The sequence below is a fragment of the Crocodylus siamensis genome, chromosome 5 (assembly GCF_052110815.1).
Source record: "Crocodylus siamensis isolate JL-2025a chromosome 5, ASM5211081v1, whole genome shotgun sequence".
Lineage (NCBI taxonomy): Eukaryota > Metazoa > Chordata > Crocodylia > Crocodylidae > Crocodylus > Crocodylus siamensis.
In genome coordinates, this window is record NC_143399.1 from 201,232,685 (window position 1) to 201,253,572 (window position 20,888).

The following is a 20,888-nucleotide window of genomic DNA, read 5'->3' on the forward strand; positions in this document are numbered from 1 at the left end:
CAAGCTTTTGGTCAACTGAGACCCAGCCCAGGCTTCTACCACCTGAGTTTCAGGAGTAAACGACAGCAATAGAAAGTTGTTATCTTCATGGTGGCTCAACCACTACATTGTGCACACACATACGCTCACATTTCCCAAATGAGTTTCACAGTTATTTGCTAGATGACAGAGGAATGCTGTGATTCCAGGATCCTGGGTTTGGTTCCAGATGCCTTAAGTGATTAAAGACCCTTCTGCCCTTGACCCATCCAGTGCATCTCCATCTCCTCCCTCTATGAATACCCCCTACTCCTGCCCTTCTCCTTGACCTATTCCTGTTCATCCTCCCATATCCTGTACTTCCTCTTATTACTTCCTGTTTCCTCCTCCTGTTGCTTTCCTTGGCTCCTGGCCAGGTGTCCCCATGCTATTCCTGTCCTTTTGCTCCACCATCCCTGGCTTATTCCACATACTACTACCCTACCCTACCCTACTTCTGCTCCTGTCTGTCTCTCTCCCACCTGACCACATTCAAAATGAAAAGAGAATCACAGAGCGACAGAAATACGGGTCTGGTAAGGACCTCAGAAGGACGCATCTAGTCCAAAGGCAGATACACCTGGTCTAAACCACCCCAGTCAAATTATTCTTACCTGCACTTAAAAACTTCTAAGGATAAAGATTTTGTGTCTTCTCTAGGTTATCTGCTCCAGTACTTATCCGCCCTAACATCCAGAAACTTCTTCCTAATATCCACTCGAAATCTTCCTTGTTGTAGTTTCACCCCATTACCTCTTGTCTTCTGTCCTGTGGCGAACAGTTGATCACCAGTCTCTTTCTAACAACAATTATCAATGCCCTCCTCCCCACCCCTTCTTTTCTTCTTCAGACTAAATAATCACAACTCTTCCAGACTTGCCACTTCTTCAGACTAAATATTCACAACTCTTCCAAACTTGCAATGTATGTCATCATTTCTAGAACTCTCATCATTTTGGTTGCTTTCCCTTAGACTCGTTCCAATTTATCCACCTCTTTCTTGAAATGTGGCGGTGCCCAAAACTGAACACAGTAATCCAAGTGAGGCCCCCAGTGCTGAACAGAATGGAAGAATCACTTCCTGTGATTGTGCGTGGCACTCTCGTTAATACATCTCTGTCACTAGGTTTTTTGGCAATGATATGCTCTGAATGATGTGACTGTGTAAAGTAACACTTATGATGCTTATGATGTGTATATGCACTTTAGAGTGTTCTGCATCAGATGTGCCTTCTTCGAAGTATTGCCAGAGATGATGCAAAGGATTGTGGGAATCATCTGTAACTTAGAGGCCTCAGGCATAGGCCAGCAAAAGTAAGGCATGACTGAGCTGCTAAACTAAATGGAAAAACAAAAAAGATGGGAATGGGTGACAGAGAATAGGGAATTGGACCATAAAGTAGACTGAACTCCTCTTTGTCCGGCATGTCCGGTCCACCAAAGCAAGCTCTCGTCAGCCACAAACACAAAGTGCATAGGTAAAACTTTCCAAAGCGTCTTAAGTCAGGTCGGCACTGTTGAAAATGTCACCCTGTATCTCAACTCTGCTCTTTCTTACCAACCCGCAAACTTGGCATGCCTCTCGTGAAGTCAGGTCTTACCTCCAATTTACACCAGTGACTAGTGCCTGGAATCTGACCCTGTGCACTTACCTGAAACAGGAAGACCACATCATTGATTTGATGGCTCTCTAAATAAGCAGCAACTAGAAGACCCTGAATTTTATGTGAACCAATTACAGGCACTTTAAATAGAGATAGGTCAACAGGTATTAAATAGATATGAGGTATTTTTTCCTATTTTGAGAATCCACATTCGTACTTTCCTATTATATCTCCAAGAGCCTAACTAGGCCATTTTCTGTTTGTATTTGAAATCTTTTTTTTTTCCTTATCTCCTTGGATTTTTAGACCAATAGAAATAAGTCAAGAGACCATGGAAAGTCTTGTGCCGCCCCTTTTTGAGGCTGTGCCAGGAGTTATTTTAAATGCATTGATCCCAACTATGTCCCAGTGACTATGGGGCCTTATACAAGACGGATTGTATTCTTGGCATCTTGCTAAGTGTTTTTAACCAGGTAAAGCATGATTGGCTGGGAGGTTATAAATTTATCATAACATATCTGCAGCATAGTGCTACTGTACAAAGCTCTGGCCATTGTATCCTCTTGATCTTCTCTGCTTTCCATATATTCAGCTAAACCCTTTCATCATTATCTATCTGCCTTTATTATTCTGGGTATTACCACTTTATAATGGATGTTATAACTGAATCAAGTTGAACATGACAAGAGAAGATCCATCAGACATGAGTCATTGCCTGTCAAAGACCGATCCCCTACAGTCACAAGTTAAAGCAAATTTGTGCCACCCACCATCACCACCCTGCACATATCCAAAGCAAAAGGAAGCACCTAGCATGGAGATTATGACCCTAATTCTGCAAATGGGTCCATCCATGCTAATAAAATTAACCGTGTGGTTGACATTTGACAGGATCTGGGCCACAACAATCTGATTGTCTGCTGCCTTTAGCCTTGTTTAGTCAACTTACACCGATGCAAAGGGGGTATAAAATAGAACAGTCAAAATCAGTAAAAAGTGTCTTTTTGGCAGAACCGCATTCACGTTTGTTGATACCAAAGGAATAATTTTTCACTTATATAAAAAACGGTCTTTCTTATTGTTTTTCCCTTAAAACACTTTTAATTTTCAGTCGTTTAACCACAGTCCTCTCATTCTTTTTTTTTCCTTTTTCTATTTTCCTATTGAAATGGGAGGGGGATAAAAGAACAAGGGAAAAAAGGAGGGCGGGAGGAGAGAACTGGACCCATGACAATTTTTTTTTTAACCAGGTAAAACATGATCGGCAGGCAAGTTATAAATCTGTCATAACATATCTGCAGCATGGTGCTACTGTACAAAGCTCTGGCAGTGGTATTCTCTTGATCTTCTCTGCTTTCCAGGAAAAAAACAGAAAAAATAAAAAAGGTAAATAGTCTATTTGGTTAAATTTTCATTCCCACCCCCCATAAAAAGGTGATTTTTGCGGAAAACCTTTCTAAACTAAGAAACTCAGCCCAACTCAAGGGCAGCGTTTCCCTCCCTCTCCTTTGTACAGGGACTACCAGAGGATTGAGGCAGGGAGAAGCAGGTGTGGCTTCTGCAGACAAATGCTGATTTTTGCATTCACATTCATACCTTGTGAACAGTGCGCCCATGTTAAATGACTGGATACTCCCATACAAAGCAATGCAATTGCTAGAAGAGCCAGGTGGCTTTCCAAGATAAAAAAATGCCTTATTTGAAGCTTGGTTTCACCTTAGATTTTGGGGATTTGCTCATAATAAGTGTGTCATGATGTCTGTCCAGCAAAATATTGGGAATTAAAATGCTCAGAGTTTTTTGTTAAACACACTTGTGCTTCTAATGCACTTGTCAACTAGCCTATGCATCCCCACATAAATAATAATAATAATAATATAAATAATAATAATAAAGAAGCTGCTTCTGCCATTTGTAAATGTGGTTAATACTTTAGATAGAGCAGTAGAGCCGTATGCTTGCAGATGTGAAGACCCTACATTCAAATCCATTTAGCCTATAATTCGTGAAGCTGTGACATCTCTGCTTGAGGAGAACTCGGGGATTTTATACTTGGAAATAGTCTTTATCATGCACTGCTATGGTAGTCTCTAAAGATTCCAGTTCAAAGTGGCCTCCTATTGTGCACTATGCTATGAGGTCCCTTTTAAATTACTTTAAAATGTCACTGATTTGAATACTGGTGTTAAGGACTGGAGTCACGGGGATTAAAACTTTCAAGCTAGAGAACAATAAAGATATAATTTCTAAAGAGCATCACTCTTCATCCTATTCCCATTGCCACCAATATTAGAGCCTTCATAGCGTAGCCATTGCCAGATCCAAATAAGAATATAATATGGTGGAGGCCTACAAAATCCTGCCTGGCATAGAGAAAGTAAATAGGGATTTACTATTTATCACCTTCCAAAGTACTAGAGCTAGAGGGCAAACAAGGAATTCATTATGATTCAGGTTTCGAACAAATAACAGGAATTTCTTTTTCACACATGGGACTTATCACCGCAGGTTGTTACAGGGACTGATCATTTTAACCAATTTTTAAAAGCAACTCGACACATCCATGCAAGATATCAGTTACTGATTAGCTTTATATGCCATCCTTCCCAAGGGCAGCTTCCAACAAAAGACAAAACTTATCAAAGCAGAGTAAAATGGGCAGACACTGGGCAGGTCCACCAGTGAGTATTAAACATGATAGTCAAAGGTAAAGCCTCAGAGTTAGGACTTCCTGGGACTTGGAGTGCTGGAAGTCAAAAGAGAAGAGGGATAGGGGACAGATAAGTCTGAACAAGCCCGACATAGCTTCTTTTCCCGTCAGCAAGCCGTCTGTGGCACTGTGAGACCGAATGCTGGGCTGGATGGACTGATGATCTGTCCATCTTAAGAATGCGGGTCATATCAGAGATCAATGATGAGTAAGTTATTTTCCCTTCTTCAAACTCCAGAGAAACCTGTACTGGAGTTTTACAGTGCTATACCTAATTAAGCAAAAAAAATGGTGCAGTTTGCATAAAACAAACGGGAGGAGGAGAACGATGCACATTTACTAGGAGAGTAGAGATTGGCCATGCACCATAAGGGAAGCAGAAGAACAGCACGTAGTGTTCAGCAAAGCAAGAGCAGCAGGAAAATAACTGGCCATGTGAACACAGTGGAGCAGGGCTATGGCCGTAAGCACTGGAGACCAAACCAGTGTGAAAAAATAAGTCACTGAGAAACTGGATATTTCTGTATGTCCTGCAGTATTTTGACACCACAAGGCAGGCTTGCTTTTGCACTTGCTAGGTTTTGTGTAGGCTGCAGCCACAGCAATATCTAAAGATTGATTCTATCAGGGCAAGACTCAGTCAGATAGAAAGAGGCCTTTTGGCTGGAGGCACAGCTTCTGAAAATATCTTTGACAAAAGTAATTACCAGCATTTCTCAGAGATCTAATCACCTGCATATTCAGTTAAGCTGAGTTTGCAAAACTTCTTGCAAATGTCATCTGGTGGCTCCCAACAACGTGGCGTCTCCCCAGTGATATCCTCCTAACGAGATGCATCGACCAGTGCATCTCGTGTAAAACTAAGGACGAGATACTCCTGCTGTACTCAGAGCTGGTGAGACCGCAGCTGGAGTATTGCATCCAGTTCTGGGTGCTGCATTTCAGTAAGGACGTGGAAAAACTTGAGCAGGTCCAGAGAAGAGCCACCCGTATGGTCAGGGGCTTGCAAGGCAGAGGGACCTGGGCCTTTTTAGCCTAAAGAAGAGAAGGCTGAGAGGGGACTTGATAGCAGCTTACCGCTATATCAGAGGAGTGCATCAGGAGCTCGTGAAGACCAGGGCCAATGGATACAAACTCCTGGAAGGCCACTTCAGGCTTAATACCAGGAAAAACTCCTTCACAGTCAGGGTGTCCAGATTGTGGAATAAACTCCCTGCAGAGGTGGTGCAGTCACCTACCCTGGAGGTTTTCAAGAGGAGACTGGACTGTCACCTTAGTGGGGTCACTTGACCCCAGTTGTCTTCCTGCCTAAAGTGGGAGGGCTAGACCTGATGATCTGCAAGGTCCCTTCCAGCCCTTACAATCTATGAATCTATAAGATTGCAGGATATCAGGTATCTTCCAAACAATCTGGAAGAAGAGTTTTGGCTACAGAAAGTTGGGATAGTAGAGGCATGGCAGAGTCAACTTGTTAAAAAAGGGATGGGGGCCATTATTCAGAAGCTGTTCATAGAATCATAGGAAATATATTATTACAACTATAGAGGAATAGGGCTAAAAGGGACTTCAGGAGGTCATCTAGTCCAGGTTCCTGCTCAAGGCTCAACTTTAGGAAAAGCTTCTTCATAGTCAGGGTGTCCAGACTATGGAATAAGTGTGGTGCAATCGCCTACCCTGGAAACCTTCAAGAGGACACTGGATGGTCGCCTCGCCGAGATTACCTGGCCCCAGTTGTCTTTCCTGCCTAGTGCAGGGGGGCTGGACCCGATGATCTTCCAAGGGCCCTTCCAGCCCCTAACATCTATGAAGGCAGGATCACCCATGTCTAAACAATCCTATGCAAGAGCATGCCTAACCTGTTCTTCAGATTGCACGGCCAGCCCCCGAAGAACAAAGAACACCCTAACCTGCCATCAGTGGGATGAGAGCACTATCCATGTCCTGCCATTGCAAGGGCGGAAGTTGCGTGTTAACTACATGCAAGAGATCTTTTGAATCTTTCTGTTACAAAAAAATGTAGTAGAGTCAGTCCTGTATAATAACTAATCTAGATTATTATCTCACGGTGAAGTCCAGGCCCCAAGAGACTTAGTGTATTTTCTTTTTCCCATTGGCTTCAGGGGAGCCACAATTCCCCATGGAGTATGGCAAGAGTTTTTACATGTACTGGTCAGGCTGCAGTGGGTATCTGCACCTGCTGAGAGACTGAAAAGATGTTAAGAATGAAAACACTATCACCAGTAGTTTGTAACACTTAACTATTGACTGACCCTATTATTTAGCCTGCTCTCAACCCTTGCTTACTCAAGTCCAACACATTTGTGTAAAGATTCTCTCTATTGTTCTCTCTGCTCTGCTGGGTTCTTGCTGCCCTTCCATTACACTGCCAGCAAATTGCTTAGCCTCTTCGTTAGCAGCCCAGGTGACCTAATCACTAGTTTCTTCAGTTCACATCTCTTCCACGGTCACTCCCAACTAAGTTTATACTCCAGGAAATTCAATTTCCAAGTTCTGCTTTCTGTATAGAAAAGCGGTGCTGTAAATAATGAAGTGAAAACATTCACCAACATTTTATTCTCCCCTTGTAATTTAAATTCCCTTGTAGAAGGATTCATTCTGTTTTTATCATTCTGCTCTAGTGCCTCGCTCCAGACAAGTTTCTCAGAAATCAAGATGGCTTAAAGGCAGGAAAGACATGGCTCTTTCTATTAGTATTCTATAGAATATTCTATATAGATTCTTCTTAAGTGAAATAATTACATACGCCATTTGTGACCAACCTCTGCCCAATGAAAGAATTATATATGCAGGGGTTTGCTATTTGTAAGCTGTTTTTTAATGTATGCATTGCTCTACATTTATGTTAGGGATGGCTGAAAAGTGCTTCCACTTGGAGCAGAATGGGGTAGGCACTTGTGATCATCTGAAACCAGCCACGGATAACGCTCTGTTCTTGGGCAGATCTGGGATTTGGTAAAGGGAGGTATGGGGGCAGCAACTGGTGCTGCAGGGGTGGCTGCTCCCATCTCCCCACACCCACCGAGGCAGACAGACCACCCCATGGGAACAGCAGCAAAAAGGATGTAACCATGCCACTTCATCCCCTCCAGATCCTCTCCTGGCTCTGTTTCCCGCACAGATGAGTTGTCCACTTATGGCAGAAAATCCCATTGTCCCTGAGGAGCAGAGTTGTCAACTCCAATCTTCATCCTAGGCGGTTCCTTTAAATAGAGCGTCAACCAGATTGACTGAGTATTTTTTATGAGAAGAAGCCAGCACACATCAGAGGGCAGGTGGGTCAGGTGCTTGCATTACCCCGTGGTGCTGAAGAGATGGACTGCGACAGTCTTTGCCAATTGGTTTCCTGAAACCTGGTGGCTTCATGCCAGGGTATATCATATTGATGATGTCGCAGTGGGAGACAGATGAAGCCAAGCCGTTATCTACCAAGATGGGTTGGAATACCCTAGCCAATCTACAGTGGTACAAAGTGATACCCATGGATGCAGCTATAGGAGGTCAGGTGGTGAGAAGGAAGGGCATGTTTGGGTCCTGGCCTGTCAGGTATTGAAGCCAGAGTACAACGAGAAGGATTCAATGAATCCTTGTGCTGCAGGAAGTGTGCACTGTCCTTCAGTAAGCTTTGAACTTGTGTAGAGTCTGGGTCTTCCTCATGGAACCAGCGTCCTGAGTCTGGTTGGCAGAGATTTGGGGGACTGAACACTGTTTTAGGCAATGCCATGTTAAAGCCCTTTTGGGCAGTAAGGTCCTTGATTCTGAAGAGCAGGACCAGTCACATGGATGCAATTGAGATGAGATTTTGCCCTTTTGCCTTTTTTGACGTGAATGCTATAATATTCCAGAGTGACAAGTCCTGAGGTCATTCATTCATCACCATCACCAGCAAGGTGTCAGCAAACTCCCTTATGAACCTGCCAGTCTTAGGTGGCCTGCATAGGAGCATAAAATCCATAGTAGTTATAGGTCTGGTTCCTTTCTTCAGATGCTGAATGTGAACAAATTGTCTTACTTGAGGTCTCATTTTTTTTGGTTGCCTGAATACAAAATGGATGCAGGACAAACTGCTTTTTTGCCCAATTTGAGGCTATGCTGGGGCGAGTCACCTTGGGGATCATGCATTGTTCAGCTTCAGTTTTTGTTCGTGTTGCTTTGTGCTACGTTTTCTAGCCCCTACTTAAAATAATGGCCCCAGTCAGATGATAAGTAGCCAATATTTGATATCTGTTTTCTTACATCTGTAGCTTTCTTGGACAATTTCTTCTCTAGTTGAAGTGATAAATATATTTATTTGTTGAGAACTATGACCTGATAAAGTGCCTGGGGTGGATGGAATAGGAGCGCTCTTTCCCTCTCAGGTACTCGTATGTGCTGGATAAATGGTGCCAAAACAGTGATGGACATCATCATAATAGCAAGAATAATGCTTGATAAAACTGAGCCCAAGAAACAGGGCGTGCATCAATGGTATCAAATATCTACTCCCGTGTATTTTGTTCTGTGACACATCATGGAAGCAATGACTGGCCATGTACAAGTCGCAACGCTTGTTGTTCGGCAAGTGCAGCCAAAGAAGGCTTTACACTTTTGTGATCGTTGTTCTTTGAGGCTGCCTGGCCAAATGTGATACAACCGCTACTTGCTTGAAACGAATTGAGCTCGTTGAGGGCTGACTCCATGATGGAGTCCTGCACTTAGGATGGAGCAATCCCATGTGCTGCTATACCCTGGGGACCGACTGGGACAGGGGGCAGTAAACTGAATAGGAGCCAGCAGTGTGGCCTTGTTGCCAAGAAAGCTAACAGCATTCTGTGCTGCATCAGTAGATGTGTTACCAGCAGACCAAGGGAAGTGATTATTTCCCTGTATTCAGCACTGGCGAGGCCACATCTGGAGTCCTGTGTTCAGTTTTGAGGCCCCCCCACTATGGAAGGGATGTGGACAAATCGGTGAAGTCTTGCAGATGGCAATGAAAATGGTTTGAGGGTTCGGGCACATGACTTCTGAAGAGAGGCTGAGGGAACTGGGCTTATTTAGTCTGGAGAAGACCAAGGGGGGATTGAATAGCAGCCTTCAACTAGCTGCGGGGGGGCTGCAAAGAGCATGGAGCTGGACTGGTCTCAGTGGGGGCAGATGAGAGAACAAGGAGCAATGGGCTCAAGTTGCAGCAAAGAAATTTAGGTTGGATATTAAGAAAAAAATTCTCAGGAGGAGGGTAGTAAAGCACTGGACCAGGTTACGCAGAGAGGTGGTGGACTCTCCATCCTTGGAGGATTTTAAGGCCTGGTTTGACAAAGCCTTCGGTGGGATGATGTAGATGGGGCTGGTCCTGCTTTGAGTAGGGGATTGGACTAGATGTGACCTCCTGAGGTCCCTTCCAGCCCTCATTGTCTGTGATTCTGCAGAGCTGTACCACTGTGGTACCACAAGGCTGTAGATAAACACGGGACCTCAAGTCTTCAGGACTTTCCTTCTGGAGCCTTCCACCAGCATTGGGTTCACATCCAAAAGGTTTCATACTTCCTTAACTGTAAAAACAATAATAAGACACAGTGCAATCTTCCCAGGGAACTTATGGACTTTCCTTCACTGGAGGTTTTTCAACAGGCATCTATTTGGGTTGGTTTAGGAACAGCGGATCCTGCGTCTGTGCCAGGGGGCTGATCTAAATAACCTTCAAGGTGCCTCTCAACCCTTGGAGTCTACCATTTTCATCCTTGTAAATGGTGAGATGGGTCTCTGCTTTGCTACTGCTGTAGTAGCACCATAGGTCTGGCTGAGGTCTCCTTGAAAATGTGATTGTGCAAATGAAAATTTTCATCTGGCTTCCAAAAATATTTAGAAGTGAAGGGAAAGGAAAGCTGTGTAGTAATCAGCAGTGATAGTGACCCCACTGCAGAGCTTCAGATGCCCAGATAGTGAGATGGCATAGCAATCTGTTTGACTTTTTTCCATTTTCTTTATCCAGCCTCTGATATCAGTCCATTTGCTTATACCAGGAATACTTAGTCAGGGTGTTGTGGCACCCTGGAGTACTGCCAGATCCTTTGAAAGGTGCCACAAGGTGTGAAGAGATTAAAATAAATGCAGGCTGAAGGTTGTTCCTGGCTGGCCAATTCCCCACACCCACTGCTCAGCCCCTCTGCAAGGAAATCACCACTGCAATGTATATTATAAGGCTGCCTCTTAAAGACTATCTAAATTGGAGATGCATAGGCTTTAAAGATCCCAAGCTTACTTCATCAGATGAGTGCCTAATGAACTGAGCTTGTGTTCACAAAAGCTTTTGCATCTCTGATCTGGTTAGGCTAAGGTGCAAATCTACCTTGCCATCTGCTGGACTTCAGACTAACGTGACTGACTACCTCACTCTGGTATAGAAATGAGTTTTGAAATAGGGTGCTATTCAATGCACAAAGTTATGCAGGGGTGCCTGGGGTCCAGTGAAGGATGCCTCAAGTCCAGAAAAATTTTGAGAGCCTCTGCCTTACATTATATCTCATTAGCACCAAAATGATGCCTGCTCCTAAATCAAAGTATAACAGAAGGACACTTTTATAAACAGTTTATGTAGCAAAGGGAAGCTTTTATACCCACTTCTGTTCACTTGCCCATTGCTTCATGTCACTGCTCCTACCTTCTTTCCTTAAGAAAAAGTTTTGAAGCAGATGTTTAATTCTTAGTTCTCATCCCCAGCACTTAATGCAACTAGTTTACTTAAAAATGATAGCTCTACATGGAAAACAGTGAAGTCAAATCTTTGTTTATCGCCCAAAAGAGAATAAAGGAGAAAAAAGCAGTTGCTAACATTTGTAAAGGCTTTAGGTAATTCTATTTGCATCATTTCAATAGGCAGTGCTGTTGTGAAGGTATAAGTGATGCATTTAACATGTAGGAGGAACAGTGAAAAGGAAATGAAAAATTGCTATTAGCTCATCCTCCCCGTTTTGTGTAGGTTCAGGATTGTGCCCTAAAAAAATGGCCAATGAAGAGAAAAAGTTAATTGCAAGTATTTTTGCAAGTGGTAAGTCTTGATTAAGTTTGGGAGAATATGAGCCATACTTCATTTGTTAATTTGGAAAGGTTGTACTTTTGAAGTGATGTTCATACACACAGTCGCAAAAGCAAAGTTACCACACTGCAGCAAAGAACGGTTTTAATAAAGCACTGAAATGTCAAGTCCAGGACTAAATGAAGCTCGTTTCAGCAGGAGGAAGTTTATGCAAGTCCATTCATTTGATCAGGCAACAGAGACAACCCTGTACAACTGCGACAAGTCGGAAACAGTGATTTTTTTTTTTTTTTTTATAATCAAATAATTAATAGAACATTCACTCTAATTGATGTGGCTGTGAGTCACCAGCTCAAATGTATTATTAAAACTATTTGGATCATTTTAGCATGCAAAGCAATTGTGATTTGTTCACCGAACAGTTGCTAAACTCACCAACTTAAATAGTTAGAACCAGCAGTTTGGCCAGGTCTGTTTTGTCCAAATTAGAATGAAAATGACTCAGTAGATTTCGTGCTTACTAAAGTTTTTCTGACATCTACCTGAATTCTCCAATGCTGTATTTCTTCCTATGCCTCCTGTGAGACCCTCTAAACGATTTCCTCTCATTCCCTTTTATACCTTTGATGTGTGTGATTGTCATATATTTTAGTACCAGCTAGCTATGCTATGTAACCCACCCCTGATCCTGCTCTGGTGATGTCAGTGGCAACTATGGGCACATCTATATGTGCATGAACGTGCTCTTCCTAATGGGTATTAATAAATGTGCATTAGGCTGCCCTAATGCACAGTACCAGAAGTGCACGTTTTATAAGTGACACTTAGTGCTGAATAGCCTGTTTTACTGTGCATTAGTGTAATTCCACCATTTTTTAGGTGATGCATTAATGCGCCGGAAAACAGGCTACTGTGCATTAAAGTGCACCCTATATCATTGACTGTTGATTTTACTTGGACTATTACCTTCAATGGGAGCAGGGTGGCAAACAATGAAATGCAGATACCCCGTTCCTTTGCTAACCCCTGGGAGATGGTAGGAGGGATAAACAAAAAAATGAGAAATGCTATTGTCAGAACTATCCCTAGATATGTCAAAAGGAAAACAGCAGAATGGCCCTTTTTTCTCGATGCAACCATCTATCAAGTTATGGTATAATGGTATTCTCATTTGAAATGGCTCTCTGCATGTTTCCATTGTTGGCTGCCATAGTCTTCCAGCTTAGTTTCATAGTTTGTAGGGTCAGAAGGGACCTGAGCAGATCAAGTCTGACCCCCTGCCATAGCAGGAAAAAGTACTGGGGTCAAACGACCCCGGCAAGGTTTTTATCCAGCCTCCTCTTAAAGACCCCCAGGGTAGGAGCCAGCACCACTTCTCTTGGAAGTTGGTTCCAGATCCTAGCTGCCCTGACCGTGAAGTAGCACCTCCTGATGTCTAGCTTGAGCCTCCCCTCTGCCAGCTTGTGACTGTTATTTCTAGTGACTCCTGGTAGCGCTCAGGGGAATAGGGACTCCCCCCAATGCCTGCTGGTCCCCCCTGACTAGTTTGTAACAGGCCACTAGATCCCCCCTCAGCCTTCTCTTGTGGAGGCTGAACAGGTTCAGGTCCCGTAGCCTATCCTCGTAGGGCCTGCCCTGCTGCCCCCTGACCATGCGAGTGGCCTCCTCTGGACCATCTCCATGCTGTCCACATCTCTCCTGAAGTGCAGCGCCCAGAACTGGACTCAGTACTCCAGCTGCAGCCTGACCAGTGCCGCATAGAGGGGGAGGATCACCTCCTTGGACCTGCTCAACATGCATCTGTAGACACATGACAAGGTACGGTTGGCCTTCCTGACCGTGTCCCCACACTGCCGGCCCATGTTCATCTTGGCATCAATGACAACTCCAAGATCCTTTTCTGCCTCTGCACTGACGAGAAGGGAGTTCCCCAGCCTGTAGGTATGGCGCTGGTTCTTCCTCCCCAGGTGCAGCACCTTGCACTTGTTGGTGTTGAATGTCATCCTATTCTAATCTGCCCCCCCCTGTAACCTGTCTGGGTCCAATTGCAGCCTATTCCTCCCTTGGTGGAAGGTGACTTCTGGAGGTCCCTTCCAGCCCTACTTTTCTATTATTCGTCCCTCCTCTATATTTGTTTCAAACTTGGTTTCAGGCTGCACACTGGACATCCCTTGATGGTGCTTCCCTTCCTGGTTTTCTTTATCAGTTTCCTCTGTGCCAACACAGTTGGAACCAGATTGTATTCTGCTCACAGGGTATGGGAACATAGACACTGTAAGTCTTCAGTCTCCAGCTGTATCTGCCCTTTCAATTCCTATAGTTCTGCTTACTTCTCATAATGACCTTTTTTCTTGTAGCACCCTATCTCCTTTATCCCTGCACCTCTGAAGTCCCCCAGAGCCTTTCTGCCACCCTCCTAGTCAACAGGCTTAATGGGCTTTGCCTGCTGAATTTGGGTCAGTCCCCTGAGCAGTTATAGCCTATAAGATGTAATCACTCCCAAAGTCCTTGCTTCTTTTTCACAGGTCCTCATGGAGCTTTGGAACAAGGGCTTTTGGAAAGATCTCCACTCAGCTCTCAAAGCACTCAGTGCCCTAGCCAGGCTCTTTGCATTCAAATACATACAACGCAGAAGGCAGCGTGAAGGCCCACAGGAAAAATGCATCCCAGCTCCACAGTCAGTTACTTGTAACTCACTATATACAAAGCCAACTTTGCTTGCCAATGCATTAATTTTATGGGAACCCTCGCCTCTATTCCACTCAAACATGCCCTTCCCTTGCTAAGGCCTAATAAGATTAATCTCCTTTTTATGGTGGTATTATATTGCTGCCCTCTTGCATTGTGCTTCTCACTACCAGCTTTTGGTTTTTTTTACTTGCATTGCTCAGACATTAACAAATCATTTGCTTCTGTCCTCATGCTCTCCAGCAGTTAGCAGAGTCAGTGTAACCCAAAAGAAAAGTCCATAGGTCCACCCTCAGCTGAGCATGATTAAGACCCACCAGCTGTAGCCAATAGCACATAAGGGTATGAGGAGGCTAGCATCACATCCAGCGACCGTTGACTCCCCATGTTAGCTGCGCTAAGTAGAGGTTTTCAGAGCAAGACTCAAAGTAATGCCTCTATAGAGTTGCAGCACAACACCGTAACTACTTGCCCATCCTACTCCATGATTCAGGCAGGACCTGTTCCCCTCTCTTTCATGGGCACTCCAGACTAAGTTTGAAGAACCCATCAAGAGGTTCAGGTTACTAGTCAAGGAATTTCTGTATTTTAGGATTGACTGCTAAAGATCTGATCAAATGTACACTGAAGTTAACTGAGAGCATCTCCTGGACTACAACAGGCTTTGGATTAACCCTTGGCTAATTTGGAAGTAAAGTTGTCAGTAATTTTGAAGTAATGTTGTCAGTACTTACCAGCCAATCTCTTAGGGTTTGTCTACATGACAACATGAAGGAAAGTTCATGTGAATTAATTAAAAGTTTAAAATTAAAGTGAATTAATTAAACCTCTTATAGAGACACCCTTGCTTAAAATTAATGTCATCTTTATTTGATTTAACTTAATTGACTTCTGACATGAAGCATTTTAAATTGAATTGCAGCCACTTTAACTCTCAATAAGAGGGTCCACAAAGCAGTTTAATTCAATTTAACTAATTTATAGTAGAACGCTGAGCAGCTGCTGTCCAGTCAACCACGACATTGCTGCATATTGTCATGGGATCTGTCTTTAAACAGAGAATGATCAGTGACTACTTTAAAGTTTCTTCACCACCACTGTCCATATTGAATTAAATTCAACAAATTTCCATTGATGGTATAATAACCTTGTTAACATAGTGGTTTAATGTGCAGTGTCTTTTTGTTATACTGTATTTTTCAGTGGTATTACTGATCAAAGGCATGTTTCTGTAACGGCACATGAGTTGGTCTCAGTTGCCGTGGGGTTCAGCATCCTGTCATCCTTTAAAAATTCATTCAGATTAACTTTGAGTGGCCCTTTAGAAAGAAGCCATTATTCAGATCAACCCCACTTTTATCAATCTGATTTTTCTCTTCTGTCATTGCTTCCCACTATAGTTTGGCCTCACAGAGATGGTTAAAGATGCCCTTCTACTGAGAAATATCTCTTTCTATCAGTATAACGCTCCTGGTTTTCCAGTGAAACTTAATTAAATTCCACCAGTCAAGTGGCTGGCCTTACCTAGTTTTCTTATTCATAGCAGGAAAAACACTGCTAATAAATTCTTTAGAAGTCATGTTATATCTCAAGAAAGATTCAGCTCAGAACAGTCGTTTTTTTAATTGTTCAGGAGAAGCTAAATGTGACCCCAATTCTTTAGAAGCTATGTTAGGTCTGGAGAGATTCGAATCGAATCGGAACAGACATAGTTTAATAGTTTGTGAGGGGATATTTGTTTATTCTAGCTGACGGGTGAACACGTTTTTGCTAATATTTATTTTTTATTTTAAAATGTCATTGCATTGAATGCTAGCGTGTAGGTCAGAAGAGCTACAGCAGCCCGAACTCTTCAACTACAGAACAGATGAGGCATGTTATGTAGATACTGTCACTCTTCATCCAATTCCAACTGTGGTCATCTTATAGGTCACATTAGAAATCAGCAACGGGGAGGTTGCGCTGCTGTTGACAGTCCTGTCTTTTTCTATTGTGCTTCGAGATTTCAACCACTTTACCAGCAGCCAGCTTCCTTCATCATCAGGTCTTGGGCAGCCTTCACTCCTCCATGCTCTTGCCTAGATGTATGCAACAAAGGTCATGGTGTGATGGTCATAGATCTCTTCTGCATACACCATGATCCAGAGGATCGATGATTGAGTCAGCTGAGCAGCATGAAGCAAGAAACCACAAGTCCAAGTGAGGGCTACGTTGGGCTACTTTCAAGAAACGTATAGTCAACAGCTAGCAATGCTACTTGCAAATGTGTCACCGTAAGCAACTGTTATAAAAGATGATTATTATTATGTAATGCAGATACTTATGTAATTAACTCTCTCTCATCTCAGTACCAGTGACATAAACATGTTATTTGTACTACAGCTTCAAAATGATGGGGGTTTTCCTTCCCCAACAAAAAATTTAATCTTTGGCAGAACCAGAGTCATGAATGTCACTCTTCTCTACCACTTCCCTCACCCTAAAGTAGGGCTCTCTCAGTCTCTTGTTGGAGCTATTCCACCTCATATACATCATTCATATACAGACCTCTCATATACATATATGCTTCATAGGCATAATTCATTCTCCCATTTGTGCTCTGGTTTTTCATTTTGAAAGCTCTTTGGCTGTCCTGATGATGAGCAGGAAAACCAGAAAGGTATGAAAGGGGAGAAAGAGCTAGGTCTCATGTATCTTTTCATTTCCTGCATGCCCTGAGTTCTCATTGGGGAAAATGCAGTTTCAGCCTATGGGAGATCGTGCAAGATCATGCCCCCGGTTTGTCTTTAAAAATTCCAGAAATGTGTGAAAGACAAAAAGAAGCAGAGAGACCTTCTCAGAAAGTGAGGTCCCATAAAAGCAAGAGAGAATTGTTTTGCCTTGGGCATCCCAGCTCCCAGGGATGGATGTGTGACCCAGAGTCTTCGTTTCTAGAGTCAACTCCTCACTGCATCTTTTTTTGTTTTAAGATCACTTTATTCCTTTCACTACTCATCACAATAAAATCAATCATCCCTGCTCACAGAGCTGGAACAAAATGATAAAAATAAACCTGTTTTACAACTTCACCTCCCTCCTGATTCTAAGAGCTGCCTTTTAGAAACTCCCCTGGAGTAAAACTGCTGTATTTTCATTTCCTGCCTGCTTGCAGACAGGGAAAGCTAAAGGAAAATTGAACCCAGAGTGGGCCCACAGGCCACTGCAGTGTGCTACGAGGTCACTGTGCAAGAAGAAAAGAGCTGAATGCAGCTGATGCATTTCTTGTTTGACTCATTCGGTGTTTTTAGTTTTTGCAATAACTGCCAATATATTAATTCCATCATAATGGCAACCAGACATCTCGTCTGCTTGGATTGTGCTGGGGGTTGTCACTTCCCGGTCCTCTGCCTCAGCTTCAGCAACAGCATTGGTGCGTGAGGATTGTTATATTTGTGCATGAGGGTTGTTCCTGAACTTTTAAGAATAGGTTAGACGAGCACTTGCATAGGATTGTTTAGAAAGGGAGGATCCTGCCTGGAGCACAGGGCTGGATTAGATGTGCCCTCCCAAGTCCAGGTTTTCTATGATATTATAGTCTGCTGTAGAAGAAATAACATCTCCGTGTTAAAGTGCTCTAAGATCTTTGGGTGGGAAGTGCTGGCTAGGAGGCAAATTCGAAATTTAGGCACACTGGGAAAGGAACCAAGGAAACTTAAGACTGAAAAAAAAAAGTGTTAATTGATCCAGCTAAGATGACAAGCCAAGAATCAAGCAGCCAAAATCTGCCCCAAATGGAGGAGCGAGCCTTTCACAGGAAACACAAGTCAAAGTAGGTCAGATGATAGGATCGACTGATATCAGGAAGCACTAAAATTTGCACGTAACTTAGAGCTGTAAATGATCTCAGTTGATATTACAGTAGCTAGACCATTCATGGGTGCTTTTATCTAATGAAACGATGTGTGCGTGTGGTTTGAACCCTTGTAAAAAGAAACAGGAATAATAAACCTGCAGATAGGCTTGACCTACAGCAACAGAGACTCAGGTGGTAGGGCAAGAAAAGCAGCTGCAGTGAGCAGGCAGCCACTCAGCTGTGCTAAGGCACCAGGGTTTCAGTTGCAGTCAGATTTTCAGGTAGGAAAAAGTATAAGGAAATGTCGTGTTTTCTAAAGGTGACTGGCCGTTGCACTCTTGAACGCAGTTCGATTCCTGTTAAGGCAACAACTAGGCCCCTGCAGACTTCCCGTGAGAGACAGCTTGCCCTTTTGTTTAGGACCAGATCAAAGATCAAATAGTTTGCAATAGCAAAGATGTAGAAAATACTGAAAAAAGGACAGCTGAGCATTCCCTCATTGCCACATAATCAGTTTGTTCTTATTTGGAAGAATGTGTTACTTTGCTGCGGGTGACAAATCTCATCAGTCTCGGGGCGTCCGTGGCAACGTTTACAAATCCCCGTAGCTTCACAGATTTGGTTCTTTATCTGGGGAATCATAAATGCCTCGGTAGCTATCTGGTGTTTGTTCAACATGATAGATTACACCGTTTGTCCAGTTAGAGACTGTGGGCAGTTATAAGGGATTGAAGTTGCACAGAGAGATCTGAGAGCAGTGGATGCAACCAGTTTGCAAACCATCACCTGAAATTGTTCCACGGGAAGGGCAGGGCCAGAGTTCACAATGAAAGTGGATGGTGGGGACAAGGGAGGACTTGTTTGTACAAATGAGTATGTGTTGTCATCTATATCTATTTGTGTGCCTCCCTAAGTAGACTGGGAGCTCCTCTAGGTGAGGCCCATCTTTTATTCTGTGTCTGTACGGCACCTAGCAAACAGGCCCTCTTGAAGGGGTTTCTAAGGGCTACTGTAATACAGATTATAACTACAAACTTATGTGTAATAGGAAGTGAATACGCCTGCAGATGGGGGTGGGGGCGGGAATCCCAAGTTTGCAACTCCTGTTATTGGCAACAAATAATTTGCACAGCTCTTTTCATTAGGGATGTAGGTAGCGAGCACCTTGAGGGATGTAATGACCAGCCCTGAAATCCTAATTGCAGATGAGGACACTGTGCGCTTTGTAAGCCAAGACCCGTGGTTGAGGAACAGGCATAGTTCTGTTAAACTCCCCCAAATGCAGAAGATCATTCAAAATAACTAAATCGCTTTGCTCTCAAAGTCTGAGCTTGGTATCTGGGTATTGCTGCATGTAGTGCACAGAAGCAAGGAATACAAATGCAGTAGGACATGTCCTAGGAGCATCTTTTCTTGAGAAAGGCTAAGCATTTCTGCTTCCCATCCAAGCTGGGACATTAAAGTCAGGGGTGACCTAAGTAGGTGTTTTAAAACGTCAAGGTTTGAATGCAACTTGGAAAGGGAAGTTATGTTATCTGAACCTGTTTCTTTAGCTTCAAAAGTCATCTAAGTCAATGACTACATTGTCCCTGTCCAAGAATATTCTACTAAAATAAATGTATTGAAGCATTCAAACCATATGAATGTTTTTCCCCAGTATCTGTAGTTGGAGACACTTTGTCCTCATTCAAGTAAGATTCCTATTGATTTTAGTTGCATATCAGACCAGTAAAACAGAAGGGCTTGTCTTGTAGGTAGGGGCCTGACTTCCTTATGGGCTATCTATGTTCAGTCCTCAGCAATCCTGCACATGTTGCCATTTCATATGGTGTCTAGACAGTGTCCCTCACAATGAGCATGTCTACACTGGTCCAGGGAACACCACAGTGTAGTGCCTCACCCCAGCTCTGCATGTGCCACCACCCTGCGTGGCCGTGTCCAGGTGAGCACGGCCGTGCACTATGTGGCATCACACTGCACGTTCATGTGTTCTCCGTGCTGCAAGGTAGCAAAAAACCCAAAAAACGCCTGTGCAAAAAACAAAAAATGGGGCGGCGCAAGCATGGGCAGCACGTGCCTCCCAAAACTGGAGCCAGGCCAGCCAGAGCCACACCAGCTGCAGGCCAGGCTCCAAGCAGCAGGATCACCACAGCTGCAGTCCTTGGAGGCCCTCAGCAACCCAGATAAGGCTGCTGATGCCAGTCCAGTGCTTGCCCCAGCTTCCCCAACCCCACCTGGGTAACCTGCCATAGTGTATGGCATTCCCTGAGGACAAGTAGCAGCGGCACAAGATGTGCTGCTGCATCTTGTCCCTGCAGAAACAAACATCCACGCTCGTGTGGATGCAGTGCATCTGTCGTAATGGCCAAGACAGGGAGAACTTAATGGCACACAAACCTGGCACTCCACTCAGGCAGCCACACTACTTCAAGAGGTAGCATGCACAGGGCATGCCTCCTTGTGGCATAGTACTGAGAAGGTCTAGTAGACATATCCAAGGGAGCCTGGTCTAATGGCGCTGTGATGATACGAGTACTAAGTCATAATTCAGCAAGGTGCTGGAGATCTGTCTTCATGTGTTGCAGAGTGTAGGAGCTGAAATGGGTCAGAAAGTGCTCATGTTAAGCATGTGTCTTTTTTATTAATCCTCTTCCTCTTTTCCCTTCTAGGCAATGTATCCAGGAACTGTACAGACAAGGGTTGGGCAGATCTGTACCCTGCAGCATATGCAGCCGCCTGTGGGTATGATGCCAACAGCACTCCAGGGGATGAGGTCTGTACAGCCCTGACACGCAGAACTCAGCATGGTGGCGTGGAAAAGACTCTCTGATTTCCCACCCCCCCAGACCCATTTTTCCCATTCATGTCCCAGCCGTCAAGGTTGGCAGGAAAGATGACTTTTCTACTGACCCAGAACACATGGCAGCAGAGATCTAGCATTTCTCCTGGTCAGCACTGACACCAAAGAGCCCATCCTGGCAGGGGATGTGTGCACCTCCAACATCT

The 20,888-nt window shown here is 43.9% G+C and overlaps 1 protein-coding gene across 1 annotated transcript in view; it reads left to right on the forward strand.

Moving 5' to 3' along the window:
• The window catches only part of LOC149865138 (vasoactive intestinal polypeptide receptor-like), a 178,003-nt gene that overhangs the window by 101,611 nt on the left and 55,504 nt on the right, over positions 1 to 20,888 (forward strand). The window contains exon 4 of the mRNA XM_090047844.1: positions 20,552 to 20,655. Coding sequence (XP_089903970.1) covers positions 20,552 to 20,655 — 104 coding nt within the window. The remainder of the gene's footprint in view (positions 1 to 20,551; positions 20,656 to 20,888) is intronic.